Raw genomic sequence first — 19579 nt, forward strand, 5'->3', positions numbered from 1 at the left:
GGAGAGACGAAGACCCGTGAAGTTGACACAAACACAAGAATCTGCTGGATGTATGAATACACATAAATAAATGTCTTTTTCAGCTTGCTCAGATGCCCCAATTGGAAGAAGTGCATTGTGGTGTTTTCCCATTTGATGGTGCCGGGTACCTCTTTGTGAGAGTCTTTGTGAGCCTCCAGGGTCTTCATGATGGTTAACTCAGCATAGTTTTTGAAGCGGGCTGGCTGGTTCCTCAGGATTTCCTTCAGCAGACGCAGGGCCAGCGCTCGGACGGTGTGCTGGGGGACACAGGGCCATGGCCAGTCACTTCCGAGTGTGTTCTCACCGATTAACCAATGATAACCAGCAAAACTCTAAGGAAGCACAGAGCCACGAAACACCGTACGTCTTTGTCCCCGAGCGTCTCCAGCAGGAGCAGGAGGATGGTTTTGAAGTGTTCGTCCCACACAGCTAGGCTGTCCTCCCGTGTGATCTTCAGCAGCTCCACCAGGGCGCCTTTCCGCTCCTCGGATCGCTCGTTGTGATTGGACAGTTCCTTGAGCAGGTCGGCCACCAGGTCCGAGCGGTCGTGACCGATTGCTACCCAAGATGGGATGAGAGGGACACATTATATAATACATGGAAGACGGCTTCACATTTCATTGTGAACATGGTTGTCCATGTTCTGGATAAAAGGTACTGGTGGCTGTGATATCAAGTACTGTTGAGCACATGTTATTCATTACTGCCATAGTCTGAGTGCTGTGTGTTGGGCTGCTGTATTTTTCCAAACATTCAGTCTGTCACAGAGGAGGCCAAAGCCTAAGAGTAAGAGCAGCAAGTGCAGCACTGAGAGCACACACACACACACACACACACACAAAAAGAGGAATGGAACGGGGATACGGTCAGTAAATCAGTCATAGTCTGTCATGTTTACCGGGAGCAAAGACCTTGGGGATCGTCATCTTGTTTTCACCACTTTCCTGACGTCGCCCTGGAGAAGAAGAGGAGGGTGTAGGAGGGATGAGGGTGGAGGTGAAGGACAGAGGGGGGGTTAGGTGCAGAGCAAAGGATGTGATGACGACAACCACAGCTGATACAGACGACGAGCCAAAGCTGACATAATAATCATGAATGCCACATGTATGTCCTGTGTTGGGTCTCTGCGTCACTTTGTCAGACATGACACACCACACTGAGCTGGAGGGAGAGAGAGAGGGAGGGAGGGAGACTGGGGTGACGGACGACAGACAGGTTGGCAGGATGATAGAGGAAGGGGGGTCACAGCTGTCGGCTGTTGCTTCTAGCACTTTGTTGCACCCGACTCCTTCATCCGTTCACCTCTATGGTCCCAGATATAAAATATATATTTTGTGTTTGTGTCCAGAAAAGTATGTATGCTTGTATATGCACAATACAGTAGGAAGCTCTAAAGTACTGTATGTATTTGTATTTGTGTGCCCGGGACTCGATTAAAAATATTAATCTAATTAATCGTATTTTAATTGCATAAATATTTGACCTGAGAACAGTGAGAAGTAATTTTTTTCACATGGATTTTTATTTTTGTTCAACCAATTCCAGCAGACAGAAAGTGTAGAAATAGCATATTTAGAAATATAGTACTTTCAGAAATTCAGGTAGCCTATAGGTAAGTAGACCTTCTGTAAACTAGGTTTTTTTAAGTAGACCAATACTTTCAAGTACATTCAGAACATTGGTTATTTTTTCAGACGTGGACTTAGTTACCCTGGTCCTTAAATCAGTCATCTGGTGCAGTGGGTTGGGTGTGGGTCCTTGTACTCGGAGTCGGGCTAACGTCCACGCTAGCTGCTAATTGTTTTGCGTTGAGGTGATACTTGAGGCTCGATGTGAATTCCTTGTTGCACAGCTTGCACGCAACCACGCTCTTATCGACGCTTCCATCCGTGTGTTTATTATAATAAGATTTCCCATTCATGGGGCCAACCGACACGGTCTCGTCAGCTTCATGTTCACTGTGGTTTGTTGTTGTCTGAAGTCATGAACGCTAGTTGGTGCTCCTGTATAATCGGTCCTCCGAAACTCATCCAGTGAGAAACGTTCCGCGGTGCAAAAAATAAGTGTAAAAAGGCGTAAAAAATGTTTAATGTGTTATTTTTGTGTAATTAATTAATCTTAATTCACATTGTAATTAATTAATCGTAATTAACGCGCTAAAGTCCCGGCCCTAATTTGTACAGTACAGTAAGTATGCATGCATGTGTACTGTGCAGTTCTGCTGCTTCGTGCTGACATGAACTCACCGTCTCTGAACTGCTCCACGTCGTCATCAAACACCGCCTCCTTCAGGGCGCTCTTGCCGTACGAGCAGATGGTGTCTCCGTGGCCATAGGGAGCGAACTCCCTTCCCCGCGGCCCCGAGAAGGAGCGGGCCGACGGCGTGTTAAGCAGGGAGGTCTTGTTGTCCAAGGCGGTGCGGCCCCCTTCCACAACGTCGAGGCCGAGGCGGGCGTCGGAGCCCATGGAGGAGGCCACGCCCTCTCTGCCTACCTGTGGGACAGAAGAAGGATTTGGGCCATTGGTTGACTTTGGGATCACCTGCAGCTTTCACAATCACCTCATGGGCCATTACATCACTGTCTGTACTAACTGCAGCAAAGATGTGGAAGCTTCGGCAGTCTCAGTTAGACTAATCAAAGGCATACCTTTCCCTGTGTTCGCCATTGGTATACATATAATACCAATTTGTGGAAAGTTGTGTCTTCATTTTGCCAGCTACGTTTCTTATGGGACCTGTGTCAAATGTCCTTGTCTTTTTAAGGCTTTAAGTTGGATATGAGTATATGCGCCTCCTGTCGTCATTGTTGACTTACTTACTTAGCGCTCAGCGCCTTTACGGCAGCACACTGCTCCCACTGAGTGGGATGAGTTAAATGCAGACAATAAAGCATTCTTCATTCTTCCACTCAATGGGTGCTGCCTCAAAGCACAGCATGTGAAGCTGACATAGCAGGAAACCGAGCTTACATGTGGCCTACAGGAGAAGGAATAGCTGCATTGAAAATAATATGAATATCTCTATTGGTCAATGACATTTTGTTATGTTAGTTTTCTATTTTCTATTTGTCCTCTACTTTCGTCAACAACATCCTGGTTTGTGCTTTATGTGTTGACAGAAACTATGACTGATGATGATCAGTCATAGTTTCTGTTAACAAAATGAAAAAAGGAAGAGATTGGTGACCTTGAAGAAGCCCCAGATAAACCTACAACACGTTAGCATTGAATTGGCATGATATTGAAATAGGCTTCAATGGGAGCAGGACGCTCTCTGGGTGCACATTGAGACTCACGGCGTCGTCCCTCCTGCCCTCCTGGCGGCTCGGCTCGTTCAGGTCCTCCTGGCTGCGGTAGCTGAAGCTCTGGATGGCCTCGGTGACGCCGCGCAGAGAGCTGTAGATCTCCTCAGAGTTCATGTTCTCTGTGTCGTACTCTGTCATGCTACCGGACAAACACACACACACACACACACACACACGCACAGGATTTATATGAAATGTACATTTGATAAAGATCCAAAGTGCGTTTCTTGAAGTGTTAATAGACCTTTGTTTTATTGTTTGTTGTTGGAACATCACTGCATTAACATCCCAGAAGCAAAGTGTAATTGATTATATTTTCATTGGATTAGAAAATAAGCATTGAGTGAGTAATTGTCATTAGAAAAGTGAGAGAAGGAACTTTGGATAGAGGAAAAGGACGGGGGTTCCCTGAGCCAATAAGCGCCTCTGTCGTTCAGCCCCTCGTTACCTGGGTGAATATGCTCTGCGTAGGACCCTTAGGGAGGGGGCAGCAGGGGTGGAGTGGGGCGGAGGAGGAGGAGGGGCAGGGGGATGCTTTGAGAGTCCGTCAACACCCCAAACCCATAACCGACTGTTGCCACAGCGCAGCCGGGAGGGAAGGCAGACAGAGAGAGAGAGGCGAAGCAGACGGAACGAGTGGAGACAAGAGAAGGGAGGATGGGAAAGGGAAGGAACAAGTGTGCAGGAAGAGAAGAGACAAAAAGAAACTAGTCTGAGCTTTGAGGTTATTCTGTTAAAAGGAGAGAACTGGAAAGCAGCAGAATCCCACAAAGTCAGCTTCACATAGTTGAAAGAAAAGAAAAAGTCCGAGGTGAGGGGCCGCTTTTAGAGTTAACGCGGAGATTGGTTGCATAATCTGGTTCCCAGGTTAAAGGACTCGTCATGCGATTGAGACAAAGAGCCACTGTTACTATCACTCACTGGCCACATTGTTATGGCAAAGGAGAAGTGTTTTTATCTTAACAAGCATATAAAGCCAAACATCAAAGAGCCTACTTATCAGATGTTTTATAGCAACAATCGTGTATCAGCAGCCGAGAGGATAGGAGGTGGTTGGCACGTTGGGTTTGATCTGTGCGAGGGGGGCATGGTCTGGCTTGGACCTCTCTGAGCCAATCACACAGTAGCATGCCCCTACAGAGCCTCCGCTAAGCTCAACCAATGAGAGATCAGGGCGGCAGCAGTACCCACACGGTGACCACAGGCTGTATACAAAGATGGACCATACTATGACTTTATCTCATGGTTCCTGCCCTCTGCATGTCAGCGGATGGACGGGGGCCAAACTAAGAAGTCATTAGATACGTCTCTGTGTAACAGAACATGCAACAATTTGATCTCACATGTGTGTATAAAGATGTAATGGTTAGTTGTTGCTACCCCGGTAGCAGAAATGCAGCAGAGGCTGGGTTTGCCTCATGATTGACTAGTTTGCTGTGTGGGCGGGACCTTGGTGCCAATCACCGCTGTACAGACTCTGACATTCAGGAGTGGGAGTAAAGTCTAATTAGGTTGGGGGTGTTAGTTACGGATGTCTGAATTGCTACCTTGGAGACAGTCCTCCATGGGAACAGTTTGTCGGAGAGGTGAGCGGGCTGGTTCTGCTGGGGGCGTGGCGTGTTGCCGTCCGGCCCATGGTGTTGCCAGGAGACCCCTGGAAGACAAGGAAACCCTGAGGAAATCTTAATGTGGCAAACCTTAAGCTGTCTGATGGGTCGACTGGTCCACAAGCGCGTAGCATGATCACAACCAGTGTTCCTCCGAGGGGGCCTCTGTGGAATGGCACCAGCTCCGGCACGCCGCGTCAGACTTACCACGCCGCTGCTGGTGTTGCTGGAGTTCTTCAGGTGGTTGTGCAGCAGCTTGGTGGCCCCATCCTGGAAGGTTTTGGGCAGAGCTCCCAGCAGCATGGTGAACTCCGGGGTGTTGAGCTCAAACAAAGAGATGAGCACCACCTGGGCCGCCTGCAGGCAGTGGAACACGACGGGTTAGGGTGGAGGACCACAGCTTTCTTTGGTTCCACAGGTGGCTTAGCCATTAGCCATTTCTTCACTTGACATAATATTAACATAATTTTAAAAGGATTTTATAAAAGGACAGTTTAGAAACATGTTATAATATTTGACTAGACTCCATATGTTTAGCATTTGCAAAGACCAATCCGATGCAGCGGTTTGTTTTAAAATCAGGTACAAAACATCTATGAAACCATGGAAGTTTTGTCGCATCAGCCTGTGGAAGGAAACAATTAAAAAGGTGCAAGTTCAAAGCTGCATTCAGAGGAAAGCTAGAAGGTATGAAACTATTCCGACGTAATGTCACAACATGCAAGTGAGTGATGATCAAACTCAAAGGGGGCTGTAGAAAATTCTGGTTTTCTGTGGTTACTGGGGAACCAGAAAGTTTAACTCTCTGACACAATTGGATATTTGAGGGATAGCAATCTTTTTAGAAGTGTGTGTCTACTTTTATGTCAGAGCCAAACCCTCAGCACAGTTTGAGTTGTTTGTGTGATGGCTTAATAGGGCTGTGTAGGTTAAAAAATAAGAATTAAAATCCACAGAAAAAGTCCCCTGATTAAAGCAAATTTGGCACGTATATATTTATTTAGTAAACTTAGTTACTGTGGCCTTTGCAATTGTTTTTATTTTTTTATTTTATTCATTTTTATCATTATCATTATACTGCTGCTCTGTTTTTTTTTACCATGTATCTTGTGTGCACTGTTCCTTCACTGCTGCGATCCTGTGAATTTCCCATTATGTGACTAAAATCATGCCAATTTAAGACTAGTCTTGAAAATGATTTTGCTTCGCTAAAATATTATCCTCTGCCGCCAGCTCCTTAAATCGTTTTTCTGTCCTCCAATGGCCAATATAAACTCTTTGAATTTGAGATGATAGCTAACTTTCATTTTTAATGAATGGAAAGGTAAATGAGCACAATGTTTATTGAAAGTATCATCTAAGATTATAATAAGCCTGAGCTGAATCAGTTTAATCCATGTTTGGAACATCTCATCTACAAGAATCACATGTTAACAACATGCAGTTGGAACAGAGTTTGTGAAGGTGAGTCGGACAAAACAAAATGTGTTAGTCCCACAGTGGAAACAACATTCCTGTTCCTACGTTGAGCAACAAAGTTAAGACATCCAGTCAGACAAAGAAACAAGCATTTCCCGTCACGGTCTTATTGTACGTGGTGAGTGATCAATCTGCAAGGCACAACAGGCTTTCAGCTTGTTACAGCCAACACAGCAGCAGCGTAAACGGGAGGGGTGAGTGACAGATGCCACGCCGGAGCCTTTGCTGTCGGAGGCGTTGGTTAGGCACCGGGCAGGCGGGGCGTGGCGTGCTGCGTGTGGTGTTGTGATTGGCTGTTGGAGGGCTCTACCTGCTTACACCTTTCTTCCTGGTTGCCCTCGGTGGGCAGTGAGGCCGCCGTACTGGACCTGCCTGCTAGCTCCTCGCTCACCCAGTTATGAAGGGTCTGGGGCACAGTGGCAAGGCAGAAGGGGCATTACAGCACGACACAGGTCCTTCACCATCGCAATCAAACACTGAACCAATCTCTCACGACAACCTAGCCTAGCAGAAAGCTGATGAAAGGCTCATCTTAATCCTTTCTCTATTGTTTCTACAAGTTAAGAACATCTCGAAAAGAAATCGGTCAAATGTTTTATGTTTTACCAGGATTGTTTAATTCATTTTTATGGCTTGTTTCTTATTCTTATTGTTTGTTTCTCCAGGTGAGTTTGATTACTTGCACCTTGTGATCTGTGTCTGAAATGCATGGAGAAAAGAAATCTCACCAGTCAGATGGTTAGCGGTGCACTTCAGCATCTTGTGGATGTGACGAGTATTACAACAACAAACAACCAACTAAAAGGATCGCGCGTGTGTTGAGTGCTGAAACAAGTGATCTCTCCTCCATCGTACATTCACGGTGCCCTGATTAAATACCCGGTAAGGATTGTATTTGGAAGAACAGCAGTGGAGAGACAAAGGGACGGGGGAAGAGAGAACGCCTGGCGCGCATCTGACACGGGGACCATGAGTGAAAAACTGCCACTAAACAAACACTACGAGGCGCCACATGTTTCCTCCAAGGAGTCGGTTTGGTCCTTTTGGATGATCGATCTGCTCTGCTAATAAATCAATCAACACCTTGCCTGTCACACTGCGTTGTGTAACCCGGCGGCCTTTCTGTGTGGAGTCAGCGTGGTTCACATGCTGTGGGGTTAGGTTCATGGGGACTCTACATTGCCAGCAGGTGTGTGACTGAGTGAGCGAATGGTTGTGTGTCTGTGTCCGCCCTGCTACCAGTCTAGGGTCCTCCAAGGGTGAGCGCTATAGAAGATGACTGACATTATAAAATACATTACGTGACTGCAATGTATTGTCTTTTCATCTATTGTGGATCCCACATGTCCTCAGTTGATAATTGTGATGACAAAGATTAAAAAGGATAAAGTTAGAAACATGAACATGTGCTTCAAATAATAACAATACATGAATCAATTAAAGAAAAGTATTATTGTGGATTTCCATTGTCAGTGCTGGATAACAGGACCAACCAATCACAGCCTACCTTCCTGACGTCAGAGCTTTTGGGTTCAGTGGTCCAGGTGATGATGCGAGATACAGCCAAGCGCGTCTCGCTGGAGTTCACAAAGTCCGTCGGGTCCATGTGCCGAGCCAGGGACTCAATGTACTTCAGGATGGCCACCTTCACCTGGAGACGCAAACGAACATTCAGCGCCATTATATCAACCACACCAAACAATCAAGAGACATCTCTCTGATGATCACAATCAGGCTCTCCGACTGTACCTTCAGGTTGGGGGTCTGAGTCTGATCCACGATGAACCTCATCAGAATGTTGAACTGTTGGTCAAATGGGAAGGACTCCCTGAGCGAGAGAGATGAGGAGTTCACTTTGTCTGTGTGTCTCATGCTGGAACACGAAGGAACAAGCTGCACTGCTCAACGATGAGGCCACCAACTCCAAACAGATCTCAATCCCATTTCCGCCAATCAAATCACAAATGACATTACATTACATGTCATTTAGCTGACGCTTTTATCCAAAGCGACTTACATTGCATTATAACTCATGCATTACATTTTTGCCTGGGGAGCAATTGGGGGTTGGCTGTCTTGCTCAAGGACACTCAGAGATGGCACATGAGGCAGCCGGGATTCGAACCAATCCCAACGCTACTCCATGCACAACCATCGCCCCACAAATGATCACAGTTTTTATTTGCATAGAAATAACATTTGGTAGTGAGAGTGTAAAATGATTAGTTTAGAGAGAGACAGAGAGACAGAGAAACACAGAACTCTGTCAGCTCGTATTCATTGAAAACGCACTAGAGCCACTAATCTTTGCTGCCCCCCCCCCCCCCCCCTACTTGCTACCATCGTTTCAGACCTCGTGATATCCAGAGCCTTCTGGACTTTGGCCTGGACGGAGCCCAGCAGATCAGCCCCCATCTTCTTCAGCAGCTGAGTGAGCAGGACGAAGAGCCAGTCCTGAAGGTCCTCCCTGTGTACTGTGACAAAGTCCACCAGAGTCTCCAGGAACATGCTGAACACCTGAGGACAGTTTTCAAACATGTATTACACAACTTGATCAGTACCAGTCAAACATTTGGACACTTTCTCATTGAACTGGATGAGAAAATGTGTCCAACCTGTTGACTGGTACTTTCAAATGAAAGTGCTAGTTTTCTTACTTAATGTAGTAATATGGATAGAAACACACACTTACTCTCTGTTGTTAAATCCACAGCAGGGCACACCATGCAACATGAGACACTGCATTAGGTTCAAGTAAGTCAAAGCTCCATCAAGTATTGCTGTATTTGGGATGCCATGCCTTTACACTGAAGTCACAATGAGTTGTCATGCTTGGATTAGTACAGGTCATCGTCTCTACCTTGCTGTGTGGATCTGCAAACATCCTGGTGAAGATCTCACAAAGTCTCTTCAGCTCCACTCGGCTGCAAGGAACAAAAGGCACCCGTAGGGAAGTAAAGTAGGGCAGCTTGGCCACAATCATACAAAAGCTTCTGCATGTGCATCATCGGCTATGTTCATACGCTTCACTTCCACTCAGTGTTAACATACATACATTTTCCCTGCTATGACATTCTAAATAATATCATAGTGTGCCTGCCTGCTTCTAGATAAGTCCGTTGAATGTCCCTCCTCTCTGCATCTGAATGCACATTTTCTAGTGCCATCTGATTGGCTGTAGCACAGCATGCTTCAGTCAATCATCTGAGCTGGGCGGATCCATATTTGCCGTTGGCGTCTTTATCTCAATAGGTGCCTACGGCACTGGGCCGATTACCAGAGATGCGGAGCCCGAACACCTGAGCACACAGGGATCGGGTGGACGGAGGTGACGCCGGACAGTCCAATTCATTTTATTTTGTATTTTGTACAGTCTCTTACCTTGGCCACTACTACTACCTGCTGAGAGAATCCCCCGTGTACCAGGCTACCTATGTAGTTGTATTGCACCACGCAGAAGACACACATTTAGAGTCTTTGGTCACACTCGAGTGAGATGGAAATGCCTCCCACCTCAATATTCTTTGGCTCTTGAAGAGGTTCTGCAGGCCCAGCAGGCCCTCCTTCCTCTCGGACCAGTTGGAGCTGGCACAGTGGTTGAGGACCTCGGCCACGTCCTCCGTCTGCCGCAGGTAATGGGGGATGCCTCCGTTCCTCGAGCCGTACGAGCGCTCTGAGCAGGCGCTGGAGGCGTCGCTGTTGGCATCGTCGTCAGAGTACATGCCGGGCGACTCGTACCTCCGCCTCAGTGGCTTTCGCTGTTGGAGGGGGGAGGATACGAAGGAAACACAGTAGGGCCCCCAAATGTTAACCAGTTATTTTGGTTTATAGTATTTCATTACTGTTATTAGACTTTTGTATGGATTAAGCAAAAAACCTGCCATATAAATTCATGTTTTTATTAACAAGAATGGTGCCAGGTGCCTAACCAACGGCTCCGACAGGAAACTACTAATGCCGCTGTCGATTGGATCAAGGGCCGACATTACTTTCTATTTATTTAAGGCCAGGGGGATTTTAATATATGTCAATGATTAGCAACAACATTTCATTTGATGCAATTTTATTTTACTAAATATCACCTGAAATTGCTTTTAGAATACTATATTTTCTGATTATTTTTCCTCTTTAAATGCACTAAATAATTGAACTAACTCTTGTTCTATTTCATCCTTACTGTCATCTAGGATTCATACAACCGTGGTTACATAGATAACCTTTGTTTTAATATTTGGGAAATGGCTCAATCTGTTAGAACATAGCGTGGCTGTAGATGTAATGGGCCTGATATAATCAAATAGAATATTTCATGCTGTAGCGGCATTGGGATCAGAAACCTTGGCTGTGTTGGGTATTAGAGAGGACAGTTCCATACTTAAAGGACTGTTTTTAGACTTTAGAACTAAATGCCACATGCACTAATGTAGAGAAACATTATCAAAGAATTGAATGCTGTGGTAATGCAAACAATCTTGACAACAAATATAATGCAGAAAAGCATATTAAATCATGATATGAACAGCGTCCAAAACAATGAGGTTTAATAATAATAATACCACAATGTAAATAATAATAGAAACGCACAGTGCTGTGGATGCACATTCAAGGGAATACGATCAAATCACAAAATAAATAAGACCTGGTTTAGGGTGGAGTGTTGACTAGTGGCGGTGGCACGGATGTACAAACGGTGTGTAAAATAGTACCTTATTCCTGGAGTCTCCTAATAGCTGAAACGGCAACAAACAACCAAGAGGGAAAGATGAGTGAGGGGTTCTTTAAGGAGAAAATAACAGTGCAGTCCTTCTGAAGGGACACAAGTACACAATTCACCAAATATTCTCTATGGCGGCTTTTCATGCTATTTTACATTCTATTACATATAATGTGAATAAAATCCTCTCTGCTTTTTTAAGACACTCATAATACCAAATACATAGCCATGCAATATCCTCGCCTATAAGTGTGTGTGAAGTACATGAATGATTGTCATTCAAAGCTTTACACGACTATAGTTTTTAGAAATACATTTAAATCATTTATTTTAGATCTTACTAAAAATCACCACTTTAATGACGGAGACATTTCATCCTTTCCCTGATTCAATTCAATTCATTTTATTTTGTATAGAACAAAATCACAAATTACAAATTTGCCTCAGAGAGCTTTACAGTGTGTACACATGCAACATCCTCTGTCCCGAAACCCTCACATCGGCACAGGAAAAACTCCCCAAAATATGAAAAATGTTATGTGCAGATAGCTCGTCTCTTGCTGGTGGGCATCGGCCGCTTTGTATTGCCACCCAGCGCTGTGGTTCCGTCGAGTACGTTTGCCTTCATACATAAGCGTCAGACCATTTGCTCAGTGTTCAACAGCCAACTGCTGACTACCTCTCAGGCTCTTCTTTGTGGCTTTTTAAGGATGCTCGCTGCTAACAGCTAACAAAAACACACCTGGCAAGATCACGTTTATAGTCCTGTATAAAACCTTTGCATTAATGTCTTACCTAGTGCTTGTTTCAAAAAAATAATACGACTCATTAACAACAGAATAATTCAAATATTAATTTCCGGGAAGAAAAGATTCCACAATAGCTTACCAGAGCATCAGCAACTGCTGCTTCCACCTCTGTGCCCGTGTTCAGGACCCTCATGGCGTTGACTGAAGCCGAGATCCTTGCTTGGTGGATTAAACCGTATCGATCTAGACAGGAATGGGAATAGAACAAAAGGGTAAAAGAAGAAGGTAAGTGGTAAGACTTGGGCGTACTGTAACTTACCTGATAGGAAAAAAAGCAACTGATGGTTTTCTTACTTATTCATCACAGACAAATGAATTGGAAGCCGTATACCATAAATAAATGAGCTAAAAGATCCCCCAGGGAATAGAGGATGACATGATAAAACAGGCATACATGGCAGCAATGCTGATTCCCTAGAACATGAGGGATGTAAAGCACCAATAATGCACCCAAGAAAGGAAACCACAGCAATGAGAAAAAAAAGAAATTCACAATTGACAAAGCTGAAATGTTGGCATGTGGCACAGGTGAAGCTAGGCTATGATCAAAGCTCCACAGAAGTGACAGCTAAAATGAAAAGGTGTGGTGATTAAGGGACAAGCAGATGAAACCAACGGCTCCCTTTACATGCTCAACAAATACGATGTGTCCGTTCGGTGTGCTAAATACTAAATGAAATGCTCAACAAATACAGAAAAGGAACAACGAACGCCACCTGCTGAGGTCACATCACCTAAGGCAACCACATATGCATGCTGATACCGTTGGTATTGTGCCTCTAAAAGGAGGGAGTGTGGGGGGCGGGGGGTGGTTGGGCCATCTGAGCATGCACAGGTCACCTGACTGGCCGTGGGGGTCGGCTGTGGAGAGAGCACTGGTTGAACGGGAGTGACGTCGGGACGCTGCGGGCGACAGGAGAAGTGGGCAACATCCGCACCACGGGGTTAGTGACACACACACACACACACTTCAGGTAACAGCAACCTCTAAGGTAAGATGAGGGGAATATTTACACACTGACGACACCAACACCACTGGCAGGATTTAGGAAGTATGATGATCAGTCTATTGCTTGATGGGTTAGTAATAAAAAGTAGATTTTGAGCACTACATTTGGATATACAGTACGGTCTAGTAGGGGGGGCCATTATTAACAACCTGTAACCACATTTCATTTCACACTTGACAAATAAGAAATCTAGAAACAAAGAGGAGGCAAAATAGTAGGTCACAGTTCAAAGTACCAAAGGGAACATATAGGAGCGATGCAAAGTTGTTGCATTAAAGTTAAAACAAATGACCAAACGTCCCTCCCTCACACTCAACACAAGAGCAGCTTACAGCACTGAAATGCATCCCTCTCCTGCTTCATAGATTCCTTGATAATACAGCAATGGCTGCACATCACTTCCCAGGATGCAACAGCACACCAACTACAGTAGCAGCTGCTGCAGTGGCCGTAGCTCGCAGAGTAACATCAGCGGAAAAAATACTCACTGCAGTTATTTCTTCGTTCTTTGCACTTATACGGCCCCACATGCACTTAAAACAGGCCGTCAGAGAGAGAAAGATAGGCAGGGATGGAAGGACACCACGAAGAACGCCCCCAACAGGAGGGCGGGGGGCCCTTGTGTTAGCATCTGTTAAAGACCCCCGGTGGGGGAGCCCGTAGCTCGGCGGTACTCACCCAGAGGAGTGAAGCCCCGAGCGGGGCTGGTGTCGCGGCTGCTCTCGCGACTGGTGTTGCGACTGCAACCCTGACTCATGCTGGGGCGGGGAATGCGGCTCCGGGCTAGCGTGCGGTAGGGAAGAGCAGCAGGAAGAGCTTTAACACACAGGCTGGCTGTCAGGACAACAAGTTAGGGGGGGATGTCAGTGTGCATTCGGGACGGAATGTGGGCCAAAGAGTCAGGAATGAGGAACAGAACAGAGTGAGACAGAAAGGAGAATCCCTGGATGAAGCTACATCTATTCTTAGAGCTTTGTAATTTCATGACTATCACCTTTAACAAAGTCAAATAATGTACAATCGGCCACCTGACTGCCGTTGCCATGCAGTGGGCCCCGACCCTGCCGACATGTTATGTAAATAGAGACCAACATGGAGTGGGGGGACAAGAAGCGAAAAGAGAAGTCACAGTAACAGAAGCAGTGGCAGGATGCTGGGTGAGTGAGTTTGTCAAACAGCACACAGCTAGTAAAGGTTACATAGTCTGGACACAAGTTAGATGTTAAGAAAGTAAGAATTCAGAAGTGACAGAGGAACGGCATCCTCCTCTAATTGAAAACAAAAAACAACAATCTGTAGCCAATCAGAAACACTCACAATTTCCTCTTATTGAAACAACCTTTTAATAGATACAGGTCCAAGAAAGCGGGACCAGTCACCTCCTTATGTGGACGTGCAGCCGCTGCTAAATTGGCCCAGAAAGTTGCCTTGTGCTGATCCTGGAGCTGTGCCTGCAGGGCCTACATGTACCAGGATGCATTGTGGTCCACCTCCACAGGCCTTATCCTCTTGGCACTACGGGTAAATGCAGTCACCTAAAACACTGTCGTTTCTCCAGGCCTCCACCTGAGGAATGCATGGGCAGTCTTTGCAGCTCACCTCGACACTTTCAATGAATATGAAATATTAATAAACCATGCGCTGTGGAATTTATTGCTTCAATCAACTACATTTAGCGTCAGCACAGTGTACTCCCACGTGACAGGTGGCGAATGTTCTCCTTAAAGAAGACACCAATCCAACCCCAACTGCACCTCCACCCTCCTGACCAAATTGTAACGATTCATCTTCCACAGGGTTACACCCAACTGTGGTTTCCATCCCAGCACCAAGTAAATAAACATGTTCTCTGCAACTGGGCCCAGATGTTTCTATAGGGACCACTACAGCGCCCACACCTCTCACACGTCAGACCGAGACGACGTGTGTGCATTCGTGTCACCATGAAAAGAGGAGGACTAGCAGAACATCCGCAGCGCCTGCCCATCAGTGCTGCCCTGTTTCAAAGAGAGGAAGGTCCAGGTTTGTGTGAGTGCACGTCCCTTATCACGTGCCTGTGTGCTTCAGGGATGAGGAGCATGTGAGGGGTGAGTCTTGACGTGGTGCCTGCATTTCAACGGTGTGGTTTTAAAAGAATACTGAAATGTTGCATTTCACTTCACCCACACCCATGGCTACATGTTTTAACCGGAGTACATCCTTTGGGCTGAGAGCAGGTGACAACATGTTTGGCAAAGGTGTGGCTTTTTTTATTTATTTGGAATTTAGAGAATTAAAGCTCAGCTCCTGTTATAAGGATGTAATAAACTGTGACACAGACACACAGTACTCCTATTAAAACCACACTTACATAAGGTTTAATATAGTCCTGGTATTACAACTACATTGTGTCCTATTCTCAGCTGGAACAGCTGGAGACACTTTCAGGACAACAATAGCTAATTTGATATGAATATGAAGGAAATGTAATGTAACATCTAATTATATTATATAGTAGAGGACTCGGCTGAGGAGTGGTGTCCATACCGAGGCCCAGGCGGCTGGGGCTGGTCTCGCGGCTACAGCCCTGGCTGCGAGGGATCCTGGTGCGCTTCTCCGCTGGCGTGGTGGAGGCCGACAGCGTGGCTCGAGGGATCCGGCCGTAGCTGCCATGGCCGAGCAGCTTGCCCGGAGAGCTGGAGCGGCTGCCGGCTGCCAGGAGAGAGGAGCCAAGCAAGTGTGTGGTTAGACGGTTTGGGAGTGACACTGGGGGTGGGGGCGGTGTATTTATCTCAGTGTGGAGTGTAAACCCGTGTCATGGATTTGGTGGATTTAGATATAGTATTTGAAGGTGAATGAATACAATTTTCACAACACAGAAGTTGGTGGGAAACAGGCCTTTACGAGAAAAAATAAAGTCTGAATAAGAAAATACAGAAACACCTAAGAGGAGGGGGGATGAACCCCCCTCCCTACTAATTGTGTTGTCACTACGGGGAACACACAACACCACTTTAACGGTGAACAGAAAGGACTACACAACACACACACATCTCCAAACAGCAATCAGAAAAGATGTGAGCGTGATGAGCGGAGGATGCTGCTACTGTACGTTGTGAAACAAGAAAAAATGCCAAAGGAATAGAGACGGCGTGCCAACGGATGATGAGGCGTCTCGCTTGTGATTGGATGAAGCTGAGGCCTTACCATTGATGGGATTGGCTGATCTGGATCCTGGGTGATGCAAGCAAGAGGCAGGACAGGGTGGAGAACAGTCAAAATGAGACAGAAGGGGTCATGTATATTACGTTTACCCAGCATGCCCTCTGAACGGCTGTGAACATGTTGCCTGCGTACTGATTCCTGACAGAACTGTGCATGCATGTAGGCCCACAAATACACAACGTTTTGTGAGTGAGTGGGAGCTGCAGCACATGAGAAACATCACACACACACATACACACACACGCAGGAGAAACAGCAAAACATCTGGTATGATCACAAAGCTGAGATCATAGCGGCAGATGACAATGCATTTGTACGCAGTATGCACACGCACACTCAATGTGTACGATTTCAATTCAATTTCACCCTATGAGAGCCGTGTGTGGTGCATATACATACGCTGCGACTGCGAGACCACTTTGGCTCGGCTCCGCCCCCTGCTGTCCACCACTGAAGGACTGGCTCCGCCCACGCTGCCCGAGCTCTGTCTCCTGGTACGAACGCGACCTGGACAACAAGCAAGGCACGAAGCAGAGAAGCAGCGGGAGTTTCAATCTGCTCGAGTTACTTAGACGTGTTTAACCCGATCCAGGACGGAGACGCAGGAGAAGACAAGGTCTGGGGAGACAGAATGAAGGAGACTGGAGCCCCACTGAAAACACACGGGAGGGACACGAACCTGAGGTGATGATCTGTGCCAACAAACACATGATTCGCAGGAACACACCACTGAAGGGATATTTAAAGTTCCAAGTGTGCGTTTATGTCCTGAAAGAAACCGTTTAAAATAATGTGGAACTTTCTGATCCAGGTGAAACAAGAAAACAGTCAAGATTCTTTGCCACTAACTTATTTAACCAAGGTGCGCTGCTAAATATTAATTCCTTAATTAATTAATAGAAACAGCTCCCCCAAATTTGTTATCTGTTGGAAGTGGTTACAGCATGTTATGGTAATAGTATTTTGCGGTACACTGGCCTCGATTAAGGAACATTTCTATCATGGAGGGACACAGTAGTTAAGAGGACAGTAAGAAGAGGAATCCATGCAGACGGCCATATAACTGCATGGGGAGAGGGTGGAGAGGGAAGAGGGGGGGGGGGGGCACAGATGATGAAGACTGCAACAGCTGACAAAAAAACACACTCATACACAAGTCTTACCATCACTTTTACCCGGAGTGCCATCTTTTGGGCATTTAAGAAAGGCGGTGCAGCAGCGAGTGGAGGAAGAGGTATAGAGGAAGACATTAGTTGCAATTGGAGCAGGAACAGGAGTAAGTGGGGGAGTAAGGGGTATCATCATCATCGTGATCAGTAATCTCCTTTATTGGGCTATGTGGACTCATTGATGACAGTACACTTGTATAAGTGGGGAGCGATGACACTGGAGCGACGCCAGTCTGCTGTAGCGTGTTTGACGCGTCAGGTTTTTTCCCCCATCAGCTTAATATGTTGTGAAAACGTCCGTAAACTGCATCTGTGGTTTTGCTCACATTGCGCAGCCTCATTACATCAATTTGTCAAACCGTGTTTGCCAACGTAGGATTTAGATGGTTCCTGCTGACGGAACAGACTAATGACGAGCTCAGTAGTCATTAATAACCCGTCAGGCTCGTAAAAGCCAGTGACTACAGGAGCAATGTTCCAATACTTCATGATGATGGAAGACAAAAACTGCTTGAGTGCTCCTCTAAAACAGGATTTTAACTAAGCTCTACTGTGGATGAGTAGATCTCCACAGATGCAACACCGCAGAGTTTATTCTGTGTCCTCTTTGCTTGACAGACATCAAACCGCCGTGCGGTGCTTTTATTACCTAATGAGGCGTAGGACCCTGGGGGGAGGGCAGCCGCAGAGCCGAAGGGCGAGGAGACAGGGACGGCGGACACACGGGACTTGGCGCTGGAGGCGGCGTTCACATCGATGTCACTGCGGGAGCGCTGGAGAGAACCCGACGTGGTCGACGCCCTGCTGCTCACCAGCTTACCTGCAGCCGCACAGAAATGACAGGTAAAGAGTCACTTACATTTACCTCAACCACCAAAGGGCAGGAGGACACAGCTTATGTAGAACGTGTGAACCCTGAAGGCCACGCTCAGCACCTCTGCACCTTTACATTTGTAACGCTACGATCATTGTGCATGCACAAACCATGCACATAGCGTCTAAATATAGACGTGTCCATGTCCTGTCTGGAAGTCCGTGCAGACCATCTGGCCCCTCCCATCTTCAAGCTGGTCTTCGACTGATCACTGGAGCCGTGTGGTGTCCCCTACTGCATCTAACACCTCGACAGTGACATTTGCACGGGTTTTTTGTGGACTTCAACACTATCCTCCCAGGGTTACTTGAACCCAAACGCTCCTCCTCACTGTGCCAGCCTCTACCTCCGCCCCGGGGGACCAATATCTCTACCGCCTCAGAGGGGGTCAGAACCACATGAAAACTGTGGAGATGACAACGGACTTCAGGAGAAGACCCCCATCACTGCCCCCTCCCTCACTATACTCAACAACACTGTCTGATGTGGAAAACATCAGGTTTCTCCACAATCTCCAACGTGGGCCTCCATTATCAACACCATCAGGAAGAAGGCTCAGCAGAGGATGAACCTCCTGCTCCAGCTCAGGAAGTTCATCCTATCGCCTCAGTTGTTGTCTGTTGTTGTTGTACAGTTTATCTTCACCTATATACGTGTGTGTATATATACATATTTCTTTTTTTGTCTATTTGTATGTATGTAGAGAACAAAGTGGAAACCGAAGTCAAATTTCAGATTTTTATGTATTGCCTAACTTTATACAGTCTACAGGTCACTCCTTAGAAAAACCCCAAACCCAGAAAAGGAGAGGTAATAATGTACTTACTCCTTGTAATGCTTCCTCCGATGACACTCTTCACAGAGAACGGACGGCTGAAAAATACAAGAGATGTTTTAGACTAGATCCCATTCTAACGAGCATCACCAAAGGTCAGGGGATCTGAGAATAGGAACAATCAGTATAAAATGACTTAAGTCAAATGTAGAAAAGGTTGTGCTACCTATGAACACTCCCTCACACACACAGATTCACTATTTAATGACTTTTGGCGAAATCACATAAACTTCAGCCTATCCTTAAACTAAGGTCAAATTAAGTCTTCGAGTTGATCGGTGCGCAGGATGGGAGATGTTTCCTCCCATTCCACGACTGAAGCAGGACAGTAAAGATGAAATGAGAACGGGTGAGGACAGGAGGGGGGCCCTGTGGTCCTTACTTCAGACTCTCCTGGGAGGACGAGGACGAGCGGTCCGACTGGGGCAGAGACACAATGCTGTCAGAGCCCTTCAGGTGAGACTGGAGGGCCTTCTGATAGGTGGACTCCAGCGCCTGGAAGAGATACTCTGCCTCCCGGCTGTAGTGACCATGGAAACCCCAATAGCACCT

At 46.4% G+C, this 19579-nt stretch overlaps 1 protein-coding gene across 23 annotated transcripts in view; it reads right to left on the minus strand.

The window, feature by feature from the left end:
- The window catches only part of clasp1a (cytoplasmic linker associated protein 1a), a 50153-nt gene that overhangs the window by 3098 nt on the left and 27476 nt on the right, over positions 1–19579 (minus strand). For 2 of the 23 annotated variants that reach the window (XM_062565186.1, XM_062565187.1), the window contains 20 exons: positions 19410–19577; positions 19019–19065; positions 17968–18138; positions 16549–16656; positions 15472–15636; positions 13624–13728; positions 12776–12838; positions 12015–12118; positions 11119–11142; positions 9926–10170; positions 9273–9336; positions 8766–8929; positions 8162–8240; positions 7920–8063; positions 5141–5290; positions 4874–4980; positions 3318–3465; positions 2268–2514; positions 386–579; positions 150–278 (listed from right to left, as the gene is read on the minus strand). In XM_062565186.1, coding sequence (XP_062421170.1) covers positions 150–278; positions 386–579; positions 2268–2514; positions 3318–3465; positions 4874–4980; positions 5141–5290; positions 7920–8063; positions 8162–8240; positions 8766–8929; positions 9273–9336; positions 9926–10170; positions 11119–11142; positions 12015–12118; positions 12776–12838; positions 13624–13728; positions 15472–15636; positions 16549–16656; positions 17968–18138; positions 19019–19065; positions 19410–19577 — 2626 coding nt within the window. Of the gene's footprint in view, positions 1–149; positions 279–385; positions 580–919; positions 977–2267; positions 2515–3317; positions 3466–3774; positions 3898–4873; positions 4981–5140; positions 5291–7919; positions 8064–8161; positions 8241–8765; positions 8930–9272; positions 9337–9925; positions 10171–11118; positions 11143–12014; positions 12119–12775; positions 12839–13623; positions 13780–15471; positions 15637–16131; positions 16159–16548; positions 16657–17312; positions 17337–17967; positions 18139–19018; positions 19066–19409; positions 19578–19579 lie in introns of all 23 variants that reach the window. The other 21 variants (XM_062565165.1, XM_062565166.1, XM_062565167.1 and 18 more) reach the window with 21 other exon arrangements.

This window comes from Pungitius pungitius, chromosome 10, assembly GCF_949316345.1.
Source record: "Pungitius pungitius chromosome 10, fPunPun2.1, whole genome shotgun sequence".
In the NCBI taxonomy this organism is placed as follows: domain Eukaryota; kingdom Metazoa; phylum Chordata; class Actinopteri; order Perciformes; family Gasterosteidae; genus Pungitius; species Pungitius pungitius.